Source organism: Nannospalax galili, unplaced genomic scaffold (genome assembly GCF_000622305.1).
Source record: "Nannospalax galili isolate Female #2095 unplaced genomic scaffold, S.galili_v1.0 scaffold2046, whole genome shotgun sequence".
NCBI lineage: Eukaryota > Metazoa > Chordata > Mammalia > Rodentia > Spalacidae > Nannospalax > Nannospalax galili.
In genome coordinates, this window is record NW_008354294.1 from 19,831 (window position 1) to 45,251 (window position 25,421).

Consider the following 25,421-nt stretch of genomic DNA (forward strand, 5'->3'; position numbering starts at 1 on the left):
GGCACTTTTATTAAAAGTTCTTCCTGTCTGACAAAAGCGTTAAGAACAGAGTAACTGCTGTAAAAAATGTCCAGTTTTTCACATAAAATCCAGAGTACTAGAAAGGATGTGACAGGATGAAATACTTTTGAAAGATGTACCTTTTCTGAGAAACTGTTGCTAAATAGAAAAAGAACACTTTCCCCTTTAAGCTAGAATTGTATTTGCAATGGAAACCTCTCAGGACACAGAATAGGCATTATTTGACTTTATTCTTCATTCCTTAGATTTCCATGAGGACAGCTGACAAGGACCTGAATGGCCTCATTTTAGCTGCTTCAGTGTGTGGAGCTATTACTTGCTCCTTCATTTCTGGTGCCTGCTGTAACAGTGGCTCCTAAGCACCATGAAGGTTGTCCCAGAGAAGAATGCTGTGCGGATCCTCTGGGGCCGAGAACGGGGCACTCGGGCTATGGGTGCTCAGAGGCTTTTACAGGAGCTTGTGGAAGATAAAACTCGCTGGATGAAATGGGAGGGCAAGGTAAGAAAACAGGATTTTGTTTGGTCTTTTTTCTTTTAATTTATTTTTATTTTATGTGTATGAATGTTTGGCCTGCATATATTTATATGCACCATGTGTATGCTTGGCGCCTGCAGAGGCCAGAAGAAGGAATTGGATTCCCTGGAACTGTATGGATGATTGTTAGCCACCATGTAGGTGCTGGGAACTGAACTCAGATCCTTTGCAAAAACAACCAGTGCTCTTAACTGCTGAGCAATCTGTCCAGCCCCAGAAAACAGGTTTTCTTGATACAGGATTTGTGGGGATGATAGCAGAGTGGCACCATCGAATAGGTTAATGGCAGAGAATGGGGTGTAATGATGTTGTTTATAGGAATTTATGTGTCTAGTGTGTAGAATTGGTTCATACATGTAAAAGATAGGGCTAGAAATATTTTTCCTTTAGAGTAGATATTTTCTTTGAGTTTAGATTTATCTTTGTTTGATCATTACCTTTAGATTTAGTCTGTACTGTGAATACTAATTTAGAATGGCTTATGTGCTTTAGAGATAAAGTAAGCCACACTTTATAAATTATTCATTTTATTATTTATTTATTTATTCATCCATTTATTTACTTATTTATTTTTATCTCCCAGAGAGTAGAACTGCCTGATAGTCCACGTTCGACCTTCTTACTGGCCTTCAGCCCAGACAGGTACCTAATACTTATCTTAACCACAAGGATTGTGATATATTGCTTTCAATATTTTTAGCTTAGCTTGATTTTTCCCAGGTTAACCCCTAGAAATTGGCAGAAGCACTGAATGAACAGGGCTTTCCTTAGTGTATTAAAACAGGAAAGAAAGTAGATGAATAATGCTAACCTGAAGAATAATGAGAATTACGAAGAAAATGGTGAATGTCAAGGATCAAAACTCAGCAAGGTTTTTCTCAGCAAAATTTCTTTGCCTGAGTGATACAGGTCACCAGTGGCTTGATGGATTTCTCATATGGAAAAATATTCTCTGAAGGTGATATGTGTCATTTGGGAACTGGACAGAGACGAAGAGAAACCAGAAACTTTTTAAAAGATCAAAATATTTATGTTGTGTTTAGATATGTTGCCTAATGTGCACATCTTAGTTTCCTTCATGCCAAGATAGGAAATATTGTCAGTTTTCTGTTATCCAAAGCTGGTAAAGTTAGCTTCTTAATTATTTCTACTCCTTGATTCCCTAGGACTCTTTTGGCATCTACTCATGTGAACCATAACATCTATATTACGGAGGTGAAGACTGGCAAGTGTGTTCACTCTCTGATTGGACATCGTCGTACTCCGTGGTGTGTCACTTTTCATCCCACCATCTCAGGCCTTATTGCTTCTGGCTGCCTAGATGGGGAGGTTAGAATTTGGGATTTACATGTAAGTATTTTCTTAGGCCGTTCAACCCCCACCCCCACCCCCACACTTTGGTATCCTAAACACAGAGACTTACTTGCCATTGGGTTCTTAATTCTGGGAGAGAAACTACCCAACTTCTTAGGACTTAATCCGAGTATGTGGTAGTCATCACTCATGTAGTAGATAGGCATTCTAGTTCATAGGTGTCCATTCTAAAATGAGCATCATATTTAACTTTTACCATTTCTGACACAGTACAGGAGGTTCTAAGATGTGTTTAGGATGGACTTCTAATGTCTTAAGAATACTCCGCTCATAATCATCAAAGGAAGATGCATCTTATTCTGTTGACTGACTAGTGGGTTGTTTTGTACCATGTTGTGCACCAAGCTGGCGTTTTCACGGGCTTCAGAAACAGGAACTAAGTGAAGGCTTGTTGCTTATATATTGTAACTGACTTGAGGAACCAAGTTGAAAGTAATATTTGTCTGATGAATTAGTGGTATTACCAGATTGCTATTCTTTTTCTTTTCTTATTTTTATAAATTTTATTAATTTTTAAAATTTTATGTGTATGCGTGTATTGCCCGAATGTAGGTAAGTGCACCCATGTTGTGCAATGCCTGTGGAGGTCAGAAGAGGCTGTCGGATCCCCTGGGACTGGAGTTACAGACAATTGTTAGCTGCCATGTGGGTGCTGGGATTCGAACTTGGGTCTTCTGCAAGAACAGCCAGTGTTCTTAACCTCTGAGCCATCTCTCCAGCCCCCAGATTTCTGTTCGTATACATTACAGAGAACATATTTAAAATAGGCCATATAAGTAGTCATTTTATCTTAAATAGATATTTTCTTTTTAAAAATTGTTTAAGATTTTGTTTTATTTTCATTTTATGTGTGTGAGTGCTTTGCCTGTTGTAAGTGCACCTGTGTGTTCAATGCCCGGGAACTGGAGTTAGGGACAGTTGTTAGTTGCTATGTGGGTGCTGGAAATTGAACCTGAGTCCTCTGCAAGAACACCAAGTGCCCTTAATCTCTGGGCTATTTCTCCAGCCCCCCCCCCTTTTTTTTTAATTTTTGCTTTTACTTTTTGGCCTTTTTGAGAGAGGGTCTCCCTGTAGTCCCAGCTGGCCTGGAACTCACTATGTAGACCTGGGTGGCCTTGAACTCACAGAAATACAGAGATCCTTTTTCTTTTTTTTTGAGACAGAGTCTCATTCTGTAGTCTAGTTGCCTTTACCTCCCAAGTGCTGGGATTGCAGGTGTGAATCACCATATTTCACTCTTAAATGGAATGTTCTTGAAGTTGATTTCCTAGTCTGTTGGCAGTTTATAACCTGAGAATATTTTGGATTGGTTTACTTGCAGGGTGGCAGTGAAAGCTGGTTCACAGATAGCAACAATGCCATAGCCTCCCTGGCTTTCCACCCCACGGCTCAGCTCCTACTGATTGCCACTGCCAATGAGATTCACTTCTGGGATTGGAGTCGACGGGAGCCCTTTGCTGTGGTAAAGACAGCTAGTGAGATGGAACGGGTCCGGTGAGTGTTATACTCCACTAGCTGTGTCTGGCACCAGATTGGCATGATAGAAAACATTTATAACTGCTGTCATATCAGAAGGCAGATTGTTATCCCTACTTATGGCAGTCGTTAGTGCTGCTCAGGGCAGTTTGTTAGGGCCATGTCTGATTAGTTCAGATGTAGTTCATTTTGTTTATTGCCTGACCTTTATTGGCCTCGTCTTCTGGTCTCTGCACACCAGGGTCATTAGATAGAATCTTATTAGGTTCAAAACTTTCTGCATTTTTGATTGCTCTTTGAAAAAGTTCCCCAAAATGTTTGGGTATTTTTTTTAGATATCTTAGTGGCTGATTGCTCACTCTTGGCAATTTGTTTATCAAATTGCAAGATAGCTATAAACGTGTATCAGCTCTGTTAAATAATATTTATTTACCCTTTAAAGATCAAAACACACTTGATGACTATAGGAGTGGTAGCATATATCTGTGATCCCAGGATTCTGGCAGTTAAGCAGGAAGATTATGAGGCCATGCCCAGTCTGGGCATATAGGGAGCCTGAGGCCTTTCTGGACTAATTAGCAAGACTCATCTCAAAAAAGAAAACAACCCAGGCATGGTGGCTTATGCCTTTAATCCCAGCCTTTAACCCTTCCTTTTAATGAGAGGCAGAGGCAAATGGATCTCTTGAGTTCAAGGCCAGTGGGGCTACATAGTAAGACTTGTCTCGAAAAAACAAAAACACAAAACAAAACTCCAAAAAACACACATGGGCTGGAGATGTAGTTCAGTTCTAAGTACTTTCTGTTAGACATGTGGCCTTGGATTCAGTCCTCAGCACTGCAAAAGCAAAAGATAAACTTTGCTTAAATTAAGCTCATTACATTGTTTTCCTTTGATCATTTTGGTGTGGTTAGATATAGACTAACTTTCTAGCTATATTATTAGATGCTGGTACTTTATGTCACTAGAGTGCATGGTTTTGTTTTGTTTTTTTTTTGCCAGTGTAGCTGCTGTGTGAAGAGAGACCTGAACCTTATGGCAGTAATGTATGGTTTGGTTTACCATTTGACTTTTAAATGTGAGCAGATACATACTTAATATAGTTGTTTACTGGGGTGCAAACCCTAGATATTTTTCAAAACTGAAATCATGGGCTCAGGATGTAGCTCAATTGGTAAAGTGCTTGCCTTGCATGCATAAATCTCTGAGTTTGACTCTCAGTACCACATAAAGCAGGTGTACTGGTATGCACTCCCAGTACTGGGGAGATGGAGGCAAGGGATCAGAAGTTGAAGGTCATCCTTGGCTGCATATTGAGTTGGAGGTTAGCCTGGGTGGGATCCATGAGACCCTGTCTAAAAGGAAATCATCATTTTCTTAATACATATTCTTTTACATTAGGCAATAGTATTGAGCCTTATTTTAATTACTTCAAAAAAATTTGAAAGACTAGGTGTGGTAGTGCAGGCCCATACATCTCAGCACTCAGGAAGCTGAAACAGGAAGATTGTGAATTTGAATCCAATCTGGGCTACATAGTGAGACTGCCTTCAAAAGAAAGAAAGAGTTTTGAAAGCATGAAGTGGGTAGTCTTAACAATTTCTTCTCAGTTAACATGTTTGTCTTTTTCTTTTGTTATTTCAGTCTAGTGAGATTTGACCCACTTGGACACTATTTACTTACAGCAATTGTTAACCCATCTAATCAGCAGGTAAGAGTCCATCAGTTCCAACTCCATCTGAACTGAGAATTATTTTCTAAAGTAGAGCTCTAATTTTGATTATATTGGATTTTAATTAAAAAATTTTTTTTGATTTATTTTTATTTTATGTGTGTGGGTCTTATGCTATATATGCACCTGCATTGTACAGTCCACATGGGGGACAGAAGAGGGAGTTGGAACTGGAGTTAGGAACGATTGTGAGCCACCATGTAAGTGTTGGGAACCAAACCCAGGTTCTCTGCAAAAATAGCCAGTACGCTAACTGCTGTACCATCTCTCCAGCCTCTGGATTTTAATTCTTAATACCCCACTCTTTCTTTCCTGTCAGGATTTTAATTACTTTCGGACTATATAGTTACTGTCATAATTGTAACAGCAGAGTCAGTTCTCCAACCTTTGTGTGATTACATCATTAAAAGTAACCCTTAGCTAGATGCAGTGGTGCATGCCTTTAATCCTGGCACTCAGGAGGCAGAGGCAGGCTAAGCTCTGAGTTCAAGGCCAGCCTGGTCTAGATAGCAAGTTCTAGGCCAGGTGGAGCTACAGGGAGAACCTGTCTTGGAAAAACCCCCAAAACCAAACCAAAAGCAAAACAAACAAAAACCCCTTGTTAGAGCTGGAGAAATGACTCAGAAGTTAAGCGCACTGACTGCTCTTGCAGAGGCAGAGGACCCAGGCTTGATTCCCAGCACCCACATGGTGGCTACAAACTGTCCTTAACTCCAGTTCCAGGGGAATCCAAAGCCCTCTTCTGACCTCGGCAGCATTGTACGACACGGGTGCCCTCACATACATGCAGGCAATACATTCATACACATAAAATAAAAATAATAAATAAAATATTTTTTTAAAAAAACCTCTTCAAAATGTTCTGAAGGAACAAGAATAATTGTTTAAAAAAAAAAAAACAAGTAACCCTTATCAGGCTTGTCACTCACGTGCCTCTGGCTGGTTGACTTTCTGTTTCTCTTTACTGCTTCCATGTCACAGAGATATATACAAAAATTGTTTTGCCAGCTGTACTCATTCAGATATGTTGCTAATTGGAAGTAAATAATTTCATACCATATGATTCTGAGTCTGAAGCCAATTAGTTTTCAGTACTTCATGGGGAGAGGTTTTGCTTATCTATGGATGTAGTTCTCCTTGGATGATGATTGTTGGATTGTAAGCTTCCGATTTGCTTGGAGGTTATACCTAACTGCCTTACTCTACCCCCTCCCCTGCTGGTCCATATTGCAGGGTGATGATGAGCCAGAAATCCCTATAGATGGAACAGAATTATCCCACTACCGCCAGCGTGCCCTCCTGCAATCACAGCCAGTTCGCCGGACACCTCTCCTCCACAATTTCCTGCACATGCTGTCCTCCCGCTCCTCTGGCATCCAGGTGGGAGAGCAAAGCACAGTACAAGATTCTGCTACCCCCTCACCCCCACCGCCTCCCCCTCAGCCCTCCACGGAGCGTCCCAGGACTTCCGCTTACATCAGGCTCCGACAGCGGGTCAGTTACCCCGCCACAGTTGAGTGCTGCCAGCACCCTGGGATCCTGTGCCTTTGCAGCCGCTGTGCTGGCACTCGAGTTCCTTCCCTCTTACCACACCAGGACAGTGTCCCCCCTGCTTCTGCCAGAGCTACTACCCCTTCCTTTTCTTTTGTACAGACCGAGCCCTTCCATCCCCCGGAGCAGGCATCATCAGCGCAGCAGGACCAGGGCCTCCTGAACCGGCCGTCTGCCTTCAGTACAGTCCAGAGCAGCACTGCCGGCAACACACTCCGAAACCTCAGTTTGGGCCCTACCCGTCGTTCTTTAGGAGGCCCTCTGTCTAGTCACCCTTCTAGGTATCACAGAGAACTAGCACCTGGACTGACAGGATCTGAGTGGACCAGGACAGTACTCACTCTGAACTCACGCTCTGAGGTGGAATCAATGCCCCCACCCAGGACCAGTGCCTCCTCAGTGAGTTTGCTGTCTGTGCTGAGACAGCAGGAAGGTGGCTCTCAGGCATCTGTGTACACTTCAGCCACAGAAGGGAGGGGTTTTCCAGCATCAGGATTGGCAACTGAATCAGATGGAGGAAATGGTTCCAGTCAAAACAACTCCGGCAGCATTCGCCATGAGCTTCAATGTGACCTGAGACGTTTCTTTTTGGAGTATGACAGACTGCAGGAGCTCGACCAGAGCCTGAGTGGGGAAGCTCCACAGACCCAACAGGCCCAGGAAATGCTGAACAATAACATTGAATCTGAGAGGCCAGGTCCTTCCCATCAGCCCACCCCACACAGCAGTGAGAACAACTCCAACCTGTCCCGGGGCCACCTCAATCGCTGCCGTGCTTGTCACAATCTTCTGACTTTCAACAATGATACCCTACGCTGGGAAAGAACCACACCTAACTATTCATCTGGTGAGGCTAGCTCTTCCTGGCACGTGTCTACCACCTTTGAGGGCATGCCATCGAGTGGCAACCAGTTGCCGCCTCTTGAGCGGACTGAGGGTCAAACACCCAGCTCCAGCAGGCTGGAGTTGAGCAGTTCTGCTAGTCCACAAGAGGAGAGGACTGTGGGGGTGGCCTTTAACCAGGAGACAGGCCACTGGGAAAGAATTTATACCCAGTCGAGCAGATCTGGAACTGTATCACAGGAGGCCTTACATCAAGATATGCCTGAGGAAAGCTCTGAGGAAGATTCTCTCAGGAGGTAAGGAGCTGCTATCCTGTGTTCTGCCTTTCTGCTACTTCTCATATCTCTCTTCCTTCAATCCTAGAGATGTCGTGGCTTTATCTGGAGTGTCTGGGATCCTTGCACTGGTCTCATCTTGAGAAATCTTACTCTGGTGCCAGAGATAGGATTGAGCCTAGTAGTGTGAGTCAGTTGCTGGCTCTATTTTTGACTCAGCCCAAGGGTCTGTTCTTGAAAGGAGAGTATAGGTTGGGTTAGAGAGGCATGAGGCGAAGAATCATCAACTTTCTTTGTCCTGCCTTTTGACCTTGAAATATATGTGTAGGTCTAGTAATTGTTGAAATGAGAGCATGTCCCAAAGTGTCAAGGGATATTTGTTTAGTATATTCTACTGGCTCTTCTTTGACTGTATTGTTTTGAACACCTTCAGCTTAGCTTGACGAAGGACAAAGAATTATGTACATGAATATATGTGCATCAAGGCAAGTGTTTTTTAAAAAACATATTATGGTTTTTGGACAGTACTTTAGCTGCTCATTTAAGTTTGCTTATTAAAGTAGTGTTGGTGGTGATTGAAAGCCTTACACATGCTGTATATATACTATATACCTTCAACCCCCAAATTCTTTGAGTGGACCTTCCAGATGACTATTCACCTTAAGGATGGAGAAAAGAAGAATTTGTGGAAGGAAGACCTCTCCATACATAGATTGGCATCCCAGCCAGCTCTTTTATGAAAGAAACAAAGTGGGTGTAGTAGACCGCCTACCACATGTTCCATGTATGGCTATGTACGCATCTGTCTTGATTTATTAGGGACTTCTTTCTGTAATTATGTAAAGGTCAAATCTAGCGTAATCACCAACTCCCAGAATATGCCTCTTGAATCCAGACAGCATGTTGCTCAGTATTATATTGTTTGCTTAAGCAACTGAAATTTCTCTGACATAAGCTAAGAAGGGTGGGAATATGGATTGTGCACATCATGTACTTGTTATTTTTGGAGGATGCTTTAGACAGTCATTTAGTCAATAAGCATTGGTGGAATGGTTACAGTTTTTCTAGCACTGTGCTAGGCGCTGTGCCCACTGGAGTGTACAGTGTGATTGTGGGGACAGTACAGATTTACATAAAACCTAACAAAACTATAGATGATCTGGTGCTAATTATCATCATCATCATTATTAGTATTAGTATTTTAGTTTATTTTGTGTATGTGAGAGATGTGTGCCATGGTGCATGTATGATAGTCAGAGAATAACTCAAGGGAGTGGCTTTCTGTTTCTACCATGTTGGTCCTGGGGATTGAACTGAGCCATCTCATCATCACCCAGTCTGGTGCTTCTTTGTATGGTACTGATATTAAATGGAGTTTAAGCAAAAAGTAAACAAACAAAACTAGTTTAATTTCAAAGAAAGGGAACTATTATCAAACAGATTTCATAAAATCCAGTATTGAAAGATGGGTAAGATTTAGAGTGGGAAAGACCTTTTTATTTTAGGGGATTAGCATATACTAAAGGAGGAAAATATGTAGTGTATTCATATAATGGTTGGCAGTAGGGGAACAGGGAGACTGCAGAAGGTAGGCAAATAGAGATTGTTTCTGTTGCCCAAATGAATGAGAGTAGTTCTGGATGAACAGCTCCTTGATTACTGGTTTTGAAATAATTTGCTTTTGATTAAGAGCTCACATTAGGAGCCTGAGACTCTGTTAGGAGTCCCAGTAGTTAGACTCTTAAGAGAGGCATGAAAGCAGCCAGCCCAGTGCCTGACTTGTAGTAGGCACTTAGACTTTCTTACAAGTAGCCATGAGAGGACTGTCTTCAACTACTGCCATTAGAAACTTAGCAATTCCTGCCTCCAAAGTAAATGTGGGATTTTGTCCGCTTTTATCCATCTTGCTATAACAGTACTTCTTCATGTGGTATTCTTCTGAGTAATTCCCAGATGGTTTAAAATATCCCTCTACTATCTGCTGATAATTAGAAATACCAGTTACTGAGGGCCTACTATGTAAAGTACCATATTCTTACTTTGAAGTAATTGCAGGGAATGCTAGGGTGAGGTAGTTTCTGATTTCCACAACAGCCCTATTCAAGGCAGGCATTAAATTTCCCATTTTGCAGTTGAGAAAAGTGAGGCCCTCAGAGAAGTCAGAATTTCTTGTTAAAGTTCTCTTAGGAGGGGGTGCTGGGGAGGCAGTTGGCTAGTGGGTAAGAACACTTACTGTGCCAGGCATGGTGGCACATGCCTTTAGTCCCAGCATTTGGGAGGTGGAGGCAGGAGATCTCTGTGAGTTCCAGGCCAGCTGGGGCTACAGGGAGACCCTGTCTCAAAAATACCAAAAAACAAAACAAAAAACCCCTCAAAATAAACACTTACTATGCAAGCATGAGGACCTGAGTTCAAATCCCAAGCACCCATGTAAAAAACTAGGCATAGCCACATATATCTGTGACCCCAGGATGATTTTGGCAGGAGCTTACTGGCCAGTGGCCTAGCTGTGATGATGAGCTCCAGGTTTAGTGAGAGATCTGTCTGAGGGGAATAAGGAAGAAAGTAGTAGAGCAGGACTCCTGCCTTCCTCTAGCTTCTGAAGTGGACATGTGTGTGCACGTGCCCACACCCACACCCCAAAAAACAAAAAAAAATGTCACATAGCAGGTCTTAGTGACAATTTAAAATTACTATTTGTATGACTAAAGCTTGGCCAAGCTGCCACCCATGGCGTATTCCTTAATATGATAACCTTATTTTTTAAAAATTTAAATAATTTATTTATATTTTATATGTATGAGTGTTTTGCTTGCATGTGTGTAAGTGTACCACATGCATGCAATGCCCATGGAGGTAGAAGAGGGTGTCTCATCCTCTGGAATTAGAGTTATAGATAGTTATTAGTGTCATGTGGGTGCTGGGAACCAAATCCCAGTCCTCTCCAAAAGCATTCAGTACTCTTAACTGCTGAGCTCTCTCTCCAGCCCCAATAACCTTATTTTAAGTAAAATATTTTTACCTATTTTTTCTTTTCTTTAGTTTTATATTATGGAACTTTTCAAACATACAAATGAAAAGTATCAGTTCTTATATTCTATTATCTCACATTAAAAATTATCAGTGGTGGGGCTGGAGAGATGGCTCAGCGGTTAAGAGCACTGGCTGCTTTTGCAGAGGACCTGAGCTTGATTCCTAGCACCCATATAGCAGCTAACAACTGTCTGTTACTCCAGTTCCAGGGAACTCCAACACCCTCTTCTGACCTCTGAGGACATTGCACAACACGGGTGCACTTACACATGTGCAGGGAGTATACTCATACACATAAAATAAAAATAATAAATGAAATATTTTAAACAATCATCAATGATGGACTGTACTCTTTCATTTATATCCCCATCTACTACCCTAACCCAGACAGCATATACCCTTGTCTGTAAACATTTAACTATGTTTCTGTAGAAGAAGGCTGTTCAGTGTAATAACTATGAGCTCTTGAGTATCAGAAATGTTGCTGTTAGGATCTGAGAAACTAGTTCTAATTTTTTTTTCTAATTTAAATGTAATTAGATAGATATGACTAGTGGTTACCATATTGTACACCTGAAATATTAATTGTAGTTTCTTTTAAAAATTATAAAAAGGTCAGGTATGGTGGCATACACCTTTAATTCCAGCACTTGGGAGGCAGTGACAAGTGGATCTCTGTGAGTTTGATACCAGCCTAGTCTACATAGGGAGAGCCAGGCCAGCCAGGGCTATATAGTGAAACCCTGTCTTAAAAAAAATTACTTATTGGCTGGGCTTGGTGGCGCACACCTTTAATCCCAGCACTGGGAAGCAGAGGCAGGCAGATCTCTGTGAGTTCAAGGCCAGCCTGGTCTGCATAGTGAGTTCCAGGATAGCTGGGGGCTACAGGGAGACCCTGTCTCAAAAAGACCCAAAAAAAAATTATTATGTTTGTGTGTGCACAAGGATGCATGCCACAGTGTGTGTAGAGGTCAGATGACAACTCTGTGGAGTTTATTCTCTTTTTACACCTTTATGTGAGTTCTGGGGATTGAACTCAGGTCACTAGGTTTGAATATCTTTCATTAACCGCTAAATCATCTTGTTGGCATTCTTTGGAAAAAAATTATTTTGAGACATGGCTTTGTTTTGCTGCCCATGCTGGCCTTGAACTTGACAAAATCCTGTCTCAACCTCCTGAGTACTGGTATTATAGTAATGTCCTACAGTGCTTATAATTTTTATTGCTTTTATTTATTTACTGTGGTGTGTCATACATGTCGAAGTGAGAGGACAATTTGGGGTAGTTTTCTCCTTCAACTATGTGAGTCCTGGGTTGGAACTTGATTGCCTACACCTTTGCCTACTGAGCCATCTTGCTGGCCCCTAGGTAATATTTTAAAGTAGACTGTTTAAATCCCAGAAACTATTAAGGATGCACCATGAACTTTTAATTCTTCTAGTGATGAAAAGTAGTTTATGTTGTGATTTAAATAACATTTAAACTTTTGAAAATGTCTGTTGTAGGGCTGGGGGTGCAATTTGGTAGTAGAACATCTGCATAGCATGCATGAGTCTTTAGGTTCTAATCTCCAGCACTGGGGGCTGGGGGAACGGACAGAAAGTACACACACACGCACACAATAGAACACACACACACACACACACACATTGTGTGTGTGAAGTCTTGGCATCTTGTGATAAATAACTAAAAAAAGTATATTTACATTTTTCTTAAAAGATTTACAAATGCATGATTCTCATTTTAAAATTGTGTATTGATATTTATGGAACCATTTTAAATTAGCTATTTTTGTGTGTGTGTGTGTGTATGAGTGAGTGTATTGCCCCAATGTGTGTAAATGCACCCATGTGGTGCAGTGCTGGTGGAGGTCAGAAGAGGGTGTCAGATCCACTGGAACTGGAGTTGCTGACAATTGTTTAGCCATCATCTGGGTGTTGGGAATCGAGCCTGGGTCTTCTGCAAGAGCAGTCGGTGCTTTTATGTGCTGAGCCCTTATGGAGTCATTTTTATTTTATTGTATTTTTAAAATATTTTATTTATTGTTCTTATTTTATGTGTATGAGTATATTGCTTGCATGTATGTGAGTGCACCTGTGTTGTGCAATGCCTCGGAGGTCAGAAGAGGGCTTCGGATTCCCCTGGAACTGGAGTTAAGGACGGTTCATAGCCGCCATGTGGGTGCTAGGAATTGAACCTGGGTCCTCTGCAAGAGCATTCAGTGCTCTTAATCGCTGAGCCATCTCTCGAGCCCTGGAGTCATTTTTAAATGAAGCATAGTGTGAGTATTCTAAGTGTACACATTTTAAAGTAGTGCCATTACTTACTTATAAATTGAACGGCTGTATTCTGGTGTAAATTACAAATACAAACCAGTGGTAATCCTATTTAAACTACATTCTAAGTCTGTACCTGATGATGCAGCCCGTGCTGCTGTTTCTCCAGCAGGTGTCAGTGTTGGGCTGCTGCTGCTCCTGCTGTTGCTGCTGCTGGGTTAGGATGGCTGAAGGAAAGGTGTTCTTATGGCTTGTGTAGGAGGTTGAATCTTACAACAAAGCTGTTTTTGTAGGTGACTATTGTTACTAAGTGAGTAGAGTTCACAAAAGGTGAATGTGCTTGAAGGGGGAGAGTTTTGTTCTTTGGTTCCTTGTAGGAGATGGGCTATGGGGATATGTTTTGATCCCTTAGTGCTGCAGGGATAATTAATGGTGTGTGCAAATAGTGAGAGTATTACTAAGCACACACTGTATTTCAGTAGAGCTCTGCACTGCTGAGTGATAGTAATCAGCTCACAGTTTGTCTCCTGTTTGCCTGTGGGCAGAGGAGAGTGAGTTGTCTGCAGCCTTACTCCAGCTCACACCTTGGATGACAGGCCTTTTGTTTCACTATCAGAAACATCTTTTTGGTTTAAGAGTAGAGGTTGCAGGAGAAGATTGGGATATTGTGACTTCTTACAATAAGTCTTTAACTTTTGAAGGCTGGTGGAAAAAATAAAATTATTGAAATGGCATCTTCTTTTGAGACAGGGTCTCCCTGTAGCCCCAGTTGGCCTGGAACTCACTATGTAGACTGACCTCCATCTCCCAGAGATCCACCTTGCCTTGCCTGCCTCTGCTTCCTGAATGCTGAGATTAAAGGCGTGCACTACCAAGCCCAGTAATATGACATCCTTTTGAGACAGAGTCTCACTATTTAGCCCTAACTGGCCTGGAACTCACTGTGTAGAACAGGCTGCCTTTAATGTCATAGAGATCTGCCTGCCTTTGCCTCCCAAGGCTGGAATTAAAAGCATACCTTGCTAAAATGGCATCTTAAAACTAGAAGGAACCTAGAGTTATAAATTAAACCTCCTTCTACCCCTTTTCCTTCACTGTTGGGGATTTGTCCTGGAGCCTCAGGTATGGTAGGCAAAAAGGTACTGAGTACCAAGATGTGACTTGAATTCCTGGATCCTGACGAAGGTACCTTTTTTTTCTCCCACTTATTTATTTACAGATGAGCTCATATAACTAGGGCTGGCCTTGAACTCTTGTTATAGCCAAGGATGACCTTGAATTTCTGATCTTATTGCTTCTACCTATCCAAGTGGTGCTATTACAGATGTGTGCCACCACTCCCAGTTTATATATGCTGGGGATCAAACCCAGGGCTTTATGCATGTTGGAGAAACACTCTACCATAAGCCCCATCACTAGTCCCTTCAACTTTATTTGTAATTTGTGCTTTTTTACAGTCCTTTTTATCCATCATCCCATGTTGCATCATTTACCTGAAGGCTCTTTCGTTTCTGCTTTCTTATTATTATTTGTTTTATTTTGAGGCAAGATCTCACTCTATAGCTTAGACTGACCTGGAATTTACTGAGTAGTCCAAGCTGGCCTCAAACTTGTAGGACCCACTTGTAGGTCTCACAAATGGCTGTCCTCTGGCCTCCACATGGGCACCCCCCCACATCTACACATGGACGCAAATTTTTTTAAAAAAAGGTAATTTAGGGGCTGGAGAGATGACTCAGCGGTTAAGAACACTGGTTGTTCTTGCAGAAAACCAGGGTTCGAATCCCAGCACCCATATGGCAGATAACAACTGTCTGTAACTCCAGTTCCAGGGTATCTGATGGCCTCTTCTGTCTGCGGGCATTGCAGGGCACAGGTGCACTTACCTACCTGCAGGCAATGCACTCATACATGTATAAATAAATTAAATAAATAAATAAATAAAATTTTTTTTAAAAGGCAATTTAAAATTTTTTAAATGTAAAAAATAAAGCTGGTGTTCTGACCAGCTGGGTATAATAGCACATGAATGTAATCTCTGCATTTGGGAGGCTAAAGCTTTGAGAGTTGGAAGTGAGGCTCGGCCACATAGCAAGTTCAAGGACAGCCTGGGATATCTACTAAGACCATGTCTCAAAAACAAAAGATTGTGTTCTGAGAACTGGTGCTTTTGATCTTTATTTTTCCCTGATGATGCATAAAGACCAGGAAGTATGTTGATGACCTTAGTATTAAAATGTAGTCTAGAACATCAAAGGTTGAGTTAGATGCCCTCATTGGATTTTCATGTTTTTTACTTTTGTGAGAGATTGCTTGGCAGGCTGAAGCCTAAGGTTCTGTGAGCCATTCAGCTTCAGCTAGTCGCCTGGGGCTTCTCTATGGAGCCTTCAGTTCAAACACCATTTGTAGAGGGCTATAAATGGGTATCTAGGCTAGTTGTAGGTTCACAAGAGGAGAAAACAACCTAGAAAGTAGGCAAGTACCAGTTTTGCCTTATTTAGAAAGGGGTCTAACTTTTTCTGCCATTAACCTAACGGGGTCTGAAGAGTATTATATGATTACTTTTTTTCTCACTGTGACCAAATAACTGGCAAACAACTTCAGGGGAAAAAACTTTATTTCGGCTCATGGTTTGAGGGAGTATAGCCCATTCCATGGTAGTGTGACTATGTGGCAACTGTTTATTACATAGTACCCACTAGAAAGCAGAAAACTTGGCTAGAACTGGAGCAGTGTTGTAACTTATAAGGCCTGCCTTTACAGACCTAGGCTAGCTAGGTTGGTTCCATGTCTAGAAGGCCCCAAACAGTGTTACCAGGTAGGGACCAAAAACATGGGCCTATGGGGGACATTTCACATTCAAACCATATAACATGCATGCACGTGCACACAAACACCACCACCATCACCCCCCCACCCCCGCCGCTGCTGCCAACTACAACAACCACCACAATAATAATAATATAATAATAAAAAAAAAAAACCAAACCCTTGTACATTTTTCCTTTGAGAAACCTTCCCTGTCTGCCCCAGAGAATCACTTCTTACCTTTTGCTGCTTGAGTACTGGAAACTTCTTTCTTTTTTAAAAAATATTTTTATTGCTGGGTATGGTGGCGCATGCCTTTAATCTCAGCACTAGGGAGGCAGAGGCAGGCTGATCTCTGTGAGTTCAAGGCCAGCCTGGTCTACAGAAGTGAGTTCCAGGACAGCTGGGGCTACAGGGAGACCCTGTCTCAAAAAGACCCCCCCAAAAATTTTATTATTTTTTGTTTTATGTGTATGAGTGTATTGTCTGCATGTATATAAGTGCACCTGTGTCATTCAGTACCCATGGAGGTCAGAAAAGGGTGTCAGATCCCTTGGAACTGGAGTTAATGTACAGTTGTTAGCTGCCATGTGGGTGCTGGGAACCAAACCTGGGTCTTCTGCAAAAGCAGCCAGTGCTCTTAACTGCTGAGTCATGTCTCCAGCTCCTTCTTTATTTTTTAAATTTATTTTTATTACCGGGAGTGGTGGCGAACGCCTTTAATCCCAGCACTTGGGAGACAGAGGCAGGAGGATCTCTGTGAGTTCAAGGCCAGCCTGGTCTATATAGTGAGTTCCAGGACAGCTGGGGCTAGAGGGAGACCCTGTCTCAAAAAGACCAAAAAAAAATTTTTTTTAAAATTTTTTTATTTATATGTGCATGTGCGTGCGTGTGTGTTTGTGTACCATGTATACAGGTACTTACAGACATTAGAGGAGGGTGTCAGATCCCCTGGAGCTGGAGTTACAGGTGGTTGTGAGCTGCTTGACCTGGGTGCTAGGAATCAAACTCAGGTGCTTTGGAAGAACAGCAAGTACTTTTAACTACTGAGACATCTCTCTAGACCCTAGACACTTCTTTATAATTTTACACTGGCTATAAAATATTATATGTTTACTTTTTTCCCTTTTTCTTTACTTGTGAGTATGTGTATGCATGTGCATGTGTGTGCGCCTGTGTCTGTGTGTGTGTACGCATATATATGTGTTCATGTGTGTACATGAGGATACTAGAAGTCATCATTAGGTGGCTTCCTTGATCATTTTCTACCTTACTTTAAAAAACTTTGTTATTTTTATTTTAAGTGTAAGAGTGTTTTGCCTGCATGTGTTTAAATGCACTACATGTGTGCAGTACCCACAGAGGCCAGAAGAGGGCGTTGGCTCCCCCTGTAACTGGAGTTACATATGGTTGTTAGCCACCATGTGGGTGCTGGGAACTGAACCTGGGTCTTCTGGAAGAGCAGCAAGTGCTCTTAACCACTGAACCATCTCTCTTAACCTCCACCTTATTTTTTGAGACCAGGTCTCTCATTGATCCTGGGAGCTACCACCAGTTGGCTAGAGCAGCTGTCCAGGCACATGATACAGAGCTTGGCTTCATTTGCTTGTCTTTCTGTAGTGAGCCCACTAAAGGCAGTAATTATATCTGTATGCCTGCTATACCTTGAATGCTACCTGATACGTACACAGAAGTACTTGTAACCATTAGTTGAATTGAATAAATGGAATTGTCATTGTATTGCTTAGGATTTTTTTTTCTCAGTGGTATTAGGGACTGAACCCAGGGCTTTGAGTTATGCAAATACTGAACCACTGAGCTTCATCACCAGCCCTTTTATTAATTTGCTTATTTTAATTAATTTGTTTATTTTAATTAAAATTACTTTAATTTTATTATTGTGGGGGACATGCATACCCACAGTGAACTTTTGGAGATCAAAGGACAACTTCGGAGTTGATTCTTCCCTTCCATCCGTATATGGGTTCTAGATTGAACTCAGGACATTAGGTTTGTTTGGCAAGCCTTAACCTACTGAGCTGTATTATCAGCCCAGTTTAATTTTTGAGATAGTCTTGCTAAGTTGCTTGAGCTGTCCTTAAACTCACTATGTAAGCCCAGGTTGTCCTAAAACTTGTGATCCTACTGTATCAACCTTGCCAGTAGTTTAGATTACAAGTCTGTACCATCACACCCAATTTTTATTCCTTATGATTTACTGTGGACTATTAATCCAATTTGCTCTTTTCTCTTTTTAGTAAATAAGGTCATAAGATTAGTTATATCATATTCCCTCTTTTTTGGTTGCTTTTTCAGACAGGTTCTGATGTAGCCCAGGCTCTCCTCAGGTTTACTATGTAGCTAAGGCTGGCTTTGAATTCATGATCCTTCTGCATCCAGCTCTCAAATGCTGAGATTACAGACATGTGCTAACATGCTCAGCTCATACCCTTTCATCCTATATTAAGTTATTGGCTAAATAAATACTTGTTGAATAATGAAGTAGTATTACCTAAAGTCATATATGTGGAAGACACACCTTTTGTAATGAGCTCAGATGACCTGAATTTATTCACTCTGCTTCACAATGGTGCTATGTTCCTAATGTATGATCTGATTATGGAAAGTCTCTGGCACCTGGCCAACTCCTCTTCACATTGGTTGTCCACTGATGACTGAGGACCTACACCTTCCTTGAGTGTCTTGCCATATCACTCAGCTTCTTTGCCAAACTATTATTTAGTCTTTGGCCTGGACTCTGTTGATACTGTTATCTCTGTTTATCAATGCTTTGGTGTGTGTGTGTGTGTGTGTGTGTGTGTGTGTGTGTGTGTGTGTGTGTGTGTGTGTGTGTAAGTGAAGATGTACCTGTTTGTGACTGGGGAATGAAGCTTAGTTAGTTAGTGCTTGCTTAACATGCATGAAGCCTAGGGTTGGGTCCCAGCACTGAATAAAATCAGGGACTACATGCCTGTAGTTCCAGCCCTTATGAGGTAAAGACAGGAAGATTAGAAGTTCAAGGTCATCCTCTCAAGGCCAGAAGATGTATTTGTGGTTTCAATGAAGATAGACTTGATACTTCAGTTCAATTTACATTCGATTCAAATGATACATTCAGTTCAAATGTGAATATCAGAATTAAATGTGTAAAGGTTCTGTTTCTTATCCATATTTTATTTTTCATGAAAACTTTCACTGAGTTTGCTTAGAAGTAGGATGTTCAGAGTTTGAGAAAGTGTATGCTTCCTTTTTTGTCTTTTATTTTTTGTGTATGAGTGTTTTGCCTGAGTGGGCCACATTTGTGCAATGCCCAGAAAAGGGTGTCGGATTTCCTGGAACTGGAGTTATGGATGGTTGTTAGCCACCATGTGGGTGCTGGGAATTGAATCCAGGTCCTCTGAAAGAACAGCAAGTGTTCTTAACTGCTGAGCCATCTCTCCACTCCCCCCAGTCCCCCCCCTTTAAATGGGAGAAGATTCAGAGCATCATTACAATGAATACTATTTTTCCTTCTTTTGTAGTCAGGGACTTTTGCATGCTAAGCAAACCGTGTGCTACCAAACTGTATCCCCAGCCCTTTTTTTAAAAAAAAAATTTTTATTTTATTTATTTATTTTTTATGTGTGTGAGTATATTGCCTGCATGTATGTGAGTGCACCCGTGTCGTGCAATGCCTTGGAGGTCAGGAGAGGGCTTTGTATTCCCCTGGAACTGAAGTTAAGTATGGTTCATAGCTGCCATGTGGGTGCTGGGAATCAAACCCGGGTCCTCTGCAAGAGCAGTCAGTGCTCTCAACTGCTGAGCCATATCTCCAGTCCTATCCCTTCTTTTTTTAAAAAAATATTTTATCTTTATTGGTGTGGGTCGAATGCCCAGAGGACAATTTGTGAAAGTTGGGTCTCTCTTTCTACCATGTGGGTCCCAGGGATTGAACTGAGGTAGTCAGGCTTGGTGTCAGGTGCCCACCAACCATCATGTTTGTCCACTAGCCCTTCTTGTTTATTTTGTGATGATTCTAGGTTTTCGGGGGAGAGGGATTGTTTTGTTTTGTTGAGACAGGGTCTCGCTGTGTAGCCCTGGCTGGCCTGAAACTTTATTATATAGACCAGACTGGCCTCAGACTCCCACAGATCCGCCTGTCTTTGCATTCTGAGTACTGGGACTAAAGGCATGTGTCATCACACCTGGATTTTTTTTTTTTTTTACTGGGGGTGCAGAATCCCTGTATTAGAAAGGTTTACTTTATCTCTAATAATATAGGCTGCTGATTAGTTACTTCTGAAAATAGCCTGTCTTTAGTATTTAAGGTATAATAAACTTAAAAACTTAAATTCTTACTCAGAATTTTAGGACAAAGATTAGAGAACAATCCTTAATCAAGAGAATTTCATTTGTAGTATGGATGAATCATAACTTGTTCTTTTTGGGGAAAATTAAAAGCAGGTATTAGAAAATCAAAAAAGGGTAAAACCTATGTTATAATTAAGCAGTTTAGTTTATGAGACACAGGGAAAGCTTTCAGAAGGTAAACCCAAGACTTAGAGGAAAGGACTGAGGAATGCATACAAGGGTGGCCCTCTGTGTAACTTTGGCACATATTGTAGTCCAGAGTGTCAGGCTCATGAAATAAATACTCTGTGATTGATCTTTTCATTTATCCATTCTTCCATTTAACCGATGCAATCAGGTGTATTCAAGGTGGTAAGGCCGTTCATTTTGTTCAGATACTAAGATCAGCATGGATTTCTCATTCTAATGGGAGAAAGACAATAAATGTCTAGAAATGTTGGATGATGACAGGTTCTGTGAAAAAGAGAAGTGTGTAAAAATGTAGGATATATAGGGCTGGTTGCAGTTTGAAATGGGGTGATTGAAGGAAGTTTGATAAAGTGGCATTTGAGCAGAGACCTTGGGAAAGTGTAGAAGCAAACTCTGACAGTACTGGGAGTAACAAGTACACCATCCCTGAGCTGCTTGCCTTATTTAGTACGAGCACCGCAAGGGATGGGAATAGAAGATGAAGTTGGAGAGGTGACAGGGATGTTTTATACCTGTTTCTCTGATAAGAAGCTGTCATATTAGGATGATACATATATTGAAGATCTTACTGTTTTTTTTTGTTGTTGTTGTTTTGTTTTTTTTAAGATAGGGCCAGCTCGAAATTCACTTTGTAGACCAGGCTGGCCTCAAACTCATAGAGATCCACCTACCTCTGCCTGGGAGTGCTGGAAGTGTCTGTTAACATCTTACATTTTTATGATTATTACTGTTACTTTGGGGTGGTTCTGGGAGTTGAATCTAAGGCCATCTACATGCTAAGTAAGTGTTCTACCACAGTCCTGAAGATCTTATTTTTAAAAAATTATTGTCTGCTTTGAGAATAGACTGAAGAATGAGGTAATTTAAAGTTTTATTAGTCTCATACACTTTTGGATTAATTTGTGTTTTAAATCTGGTGAAAGCCAGTAAGCAGGAGACAGTGACTGTCAGAATAAGAAAGGCTTAAAGGGGGTTGAAGAGATAGTTCAGTGGCTAAAAGCACTTCCTATTCTTGCATAGTACTTGAATTTGGTTCCCAGCACCTACATCAGACAGCTCACAACCACCTGTAACTTTAGCTTCAGGGGATCTGAAACACTCTTTGATTTCTACAGGCACCTGCACACACATGGCATATACTCACATAGACATACACATACACAAAAATTTTAAAAAGAAAGAAAGGTTTAAGGGCTGGTGATATAATTTGGTGGTAGGTTGCTTGCCTAGCATATGCAAAGTTGGGTTTAATCCCCAGGACTGGGATTCAGGGAGGAAAAAAAGAAAAAGGAAAAAGAAGGACTTTTAACTGTTTGTAGGAAGAGCTGTTGAATGAATGAGTGAGTGAGTGAATCAGTCTGCCTTTGACAGTGCTCCTCCACAATCCCAAATCAGAAGATGTGTTGTAAGTATAAAGGAGGGAGAGCCTAGAAAAGTCATACTGATCAAGGGTTCATACATAGAAATGAAATGCAGGAATTTTGTTATAGAACTAATGCAAATTTATTTGTTAAAAATTCAAACATTACAGAAATGTGCAATGACTGAATGTAAATGTCCTCTGTGGAGTCACTGCTCAGAGATAACCACTGTTAGCATGTATATAACTAAAATTGCTTTCTATGCAAATGAAAACAGTTCTTCCCTTGATTTGTGGAAATGAGATCATATCATACCTGTTCGTCCTTTTGCTTATTTCAGTTATACACCATAGATATCTTTCACTGTTTGACATTTTTAACAATGGTACAGTATTCTAGCCATTGGATATATGGTAATTAGCCAGTCCTCTGGTGATAGTATTTGGAGGATTTCTGGTTTTCTGTCTTATAACGCTGGAGCTTTGAGACTCATTACATTGACTCTAATGCAGGCGTTACATTGTATACGTTCCTTTTCAAACATGCCCATGAGAGAAAAGTATACCATTTCTGACATTTAGACCTTGCTGGCTGTTTTCTGTGTCATGTGAAATGACTAGAAACATACAGGCAGCTGTTTGCTAATTATAAAACAGTGCTAGATACATATTTGACTTTTCAACCAGGGTAGTTAGGCAGCCCACTGGTTTTGGTGATATGGAGGTAAGAATAGGTGGAGAGGTACTATTGCTATTATTCTTTCTTAGCTTCATTCTTTACCTGCTTTGCTTTGAGGTTATTTTTTTATTTGTTTGTTTTGTATGTTTTTTGGTGGTCTGTTTTGTTGTTTGTTTTGTTTATATTCTTTCTTTCATTTTTTAATGTGTATGAGTGTGCCTGCATGTGTGTAAGTGCACCCATGTGCCTGCAGAGGTCAGAAGAGAATGTCTGATTCCCCGGAACTGGAGTTACAGACAGTTGTTAGCCACCATCTGGGTGCTGGGAATCGAACCCAGATCCTCTACAAGAACAGCCAGTGCCATCTCTCTAGCCCCATTGCTTTTGTTTTTTGAGACAGGGTCTCACTATGTAGCTCTGACTAGCCTGGAACTCACTGTGTAGACCAGGCCTCAAACTCCCAGAGATCTGCCTGCCTTAGCCCCCTGAATGCTAGGATTAAAGGTATGCACCACCACACCCAGCTTGTTTGTTTTTTTGAGACATCTCCTGTAACCTCATATAGTCCAGGCTGGCTTCAAACTTTCGATCTTCCTGACTTCTTCTCTCAAATTCTAGGTTTACAGATATGTGCCAGCATGAAGACCTTAATTTTCTTGGGCCATGTGCTTTGCTAAGCAGATGCTCTATCATTAAACTATATCTCTAGTCCCTAGTTGTTCTGAATTCTACATGTGATCTTTTCTCTTTCCTTTATATAAGTGGTCAGAAAATTTTCTCTCAAGAACAAGGTAACTATTTTAGGCTTAGTAGGTGGTAAAATTTCTTTGTATGTGTGTGTGTGTGTGTGTGTGTGTGTGTGTGTGTGTGTGCGCTCACATGCACACACATGCTAGGGACTAAACCCAGGGCCTTATGCACGCTAAGTACCTTACCACCAAGCTATACCCCAGCCCAGGCTTCTGTTTTACCTGCGAGGTTTTGTTCTTGTGGCTTGAAAGCAGTCATAGGTGGTGTGTAAATGAATGTGACTATGTCCCAATAAAACTGGATATGGAAGAAAACTTGATTTTATGTAATTTTTACATGTCACAAAAATTCTTTTGATGTTTTTCATCAACTTAAAAATATAAAACCATTAGCTGGGCCTGGTGGCGCATGCCTGTAGGCGTGCTGTAGTCCCAGCACTTGGGAGGCAGAAGCAGGCAGATCTCTGTGAGTTCAAGGCCAGCCTGGTCTACATAGTGAGTTCCAGGACAGCTGAGGCTACAGGGAGACCCTGCCTCAAAAAGACCCCCCACCAAAATACATATATATATATGTGTATATATATATGTATGTATATAAAGCCATTAAGTTATTTATTTGTTTTTATTTTATGTGTAGGAATGTTTTGCCTGCATGCATGTATAAGTACACCCATGTCATGCAGTGCCTATGGAGGCCAGAAGAGGGTGTCAGATCCCCTGGAACTGGAGTTATGGACCGTTGTTTGCTGCCATGTGGGTGCTGGGAACTTAACTCAGGTACTCTACAAGAGCAGCCAGTGCTCTTAACTACAGAGCCATCTCTCTGGCCCCCATAAAAGCCTTTTTTTTAGTTTTATGGATTATGGAAAAATGGGCAGTGGGCCCGAGTGTACATCTCTGATGCTTATAATTGTGATTCAGGTAGTAAGCAGATCTAATGTCATAGGCCTGTAATACCTGGTTCTTGGGAAGCTGAGGTAGGAGGATTGGAAATCAAGGGCTGCCTGGGTTACAAAGCAAATTCAAGGCCATCCTGAAAATCTTAGCAAGACCCTGTCTCAAAATAAAAAGTTCAAAAGGGCCGGGCGTGGTGGCACACGCCTTTAATCCCAGCACTTGGGAGGCAGAGGCAGGTGGATCTTTGTGAGTTCGAGGCCAGCCTGGTCTACATAGTGAGTTCCAGGACAGCTGGGGTTACAAGGAGACCCTGTCTCAAAAAAGACAAAAAAAAAAGTTAAAAAGGATAGGGTTGTAGTTTAATGGTAGAGCACTTTTTAGATAAGTGCAGGACCCTATGTACAAACCCCAGTACTACCAATATAAACAAACAGAAATAAAAATCAGGTACTAGAGTAAGAGAAAACTTTACCCCAGTAGGAGTCCAGAAGAGACTCCTCCACTTGTTCTAGTCTTTTCCTGTATGCTTCGGTCTAGATACCCTATGTATTGGCTCTCCCTACCCCCCATGTTGGGGAACATGGGAAGTATGTGACAGTATCTCTCTGTGCCTCGCAGGCAGGCTTTAAATTCTAAATCCTGCTTCAACCTCCCAAGTAGCTGGGATTACAATCATGCGCCCCCATGCTTGTGTGAGACTTTTTGATGGTTAAGTGCAGGCATAAATGCATAGAAAGAGCAGACTGACCTCTATCTCATGGAAATCCACCTGCCTCTGCCTGGGATTAAAGGCATGTGCTGTCATTCCTGGCTTATTTTATTTCTTTAAAAAAAAATTTTTTTTTGGCCGGGCGTGGTGGTACACACATTTAGTTGCAGGCGGATCTCCAGGAGTTCAGTGCCAGCCTGGTCTGTATAGTGAGTTCCTGGACAGCTGGGGCTACAGGGAGACCCTGCCTCAAAAAGACAAAAAAAATTTTTTTTATTTATTTTTATTTTATGTGTATGAGTGTATTGCCTGCACGTATGTACATGCACCCTTGTTGTACAATGCCCACAGAGGTCAGAAGAAAGTGTTGGATTCCCAGAACCTGGAGTTACAGGCGGTTGTTAGCTGCTATGTGGGTGCTGGGAATTGAACCCGGGTCCTCTGTAAGAGCGGTCAGTGCTCTTAACTGCTGAGCCATCTCTCTAGCCCCTTATTTCTTATATTATCTGCCTTGAATCAGTTTTCTAGCCTCATTTGGTTTTGGTATTTTCTTTTTTTTGAGA

At 41.4% G+C, this 25,421-nt stretch overlaps 1 protein-coding gene across 8 annotated transcripts in view; it reads left to right on the forward strand.

The window, feature by feature from the left end:
* Nucleotides 1–264: 264 nt before the first annotated feature.
* The window catches only part of Ambra1 (autophagy and beclin 1 regulator 1), a 196,998-nt gene continuing 171,841 nt past the window's right edge, over nt 265–25,421 (forward strand). For 3 of the 8 annotated variants that reach the window (XM_017802809.2, XM_008851567.3, XM_017802810.2), the window contains exons 1-6: nt 271–520; nt 1,140–1,198; nt 1,723–1,906; nt 3,252–3,424; nt 5,051–5,117; nt 6,372–7,828. In XM_017802809.2, the coding sequence (XP_017658298.1) occupies nt 386–520; nt 1,140–1,198; nt 1,723–1,906; nt 3,252–3,424; nt 5,051–5,117; nt 6,372–7,828 (2,075 nt within the window). In that variant the 5' untranslated portion in view covers nt 271–385. Of the gene's footprint in view, nt 521–1,139; nt 1,199–1,722; nt 1,907–3,251; nt 3,425–4,414; nt 4,453–5,050; nt 5,118–6,371; nt 7,829–25,421 lie in introns of those variants that run through there. The other 5 variants (XM_008851571.3, XM_029555223.1, XM_008851570.1 and 2 more) reach the window with 4 other exon arrangements.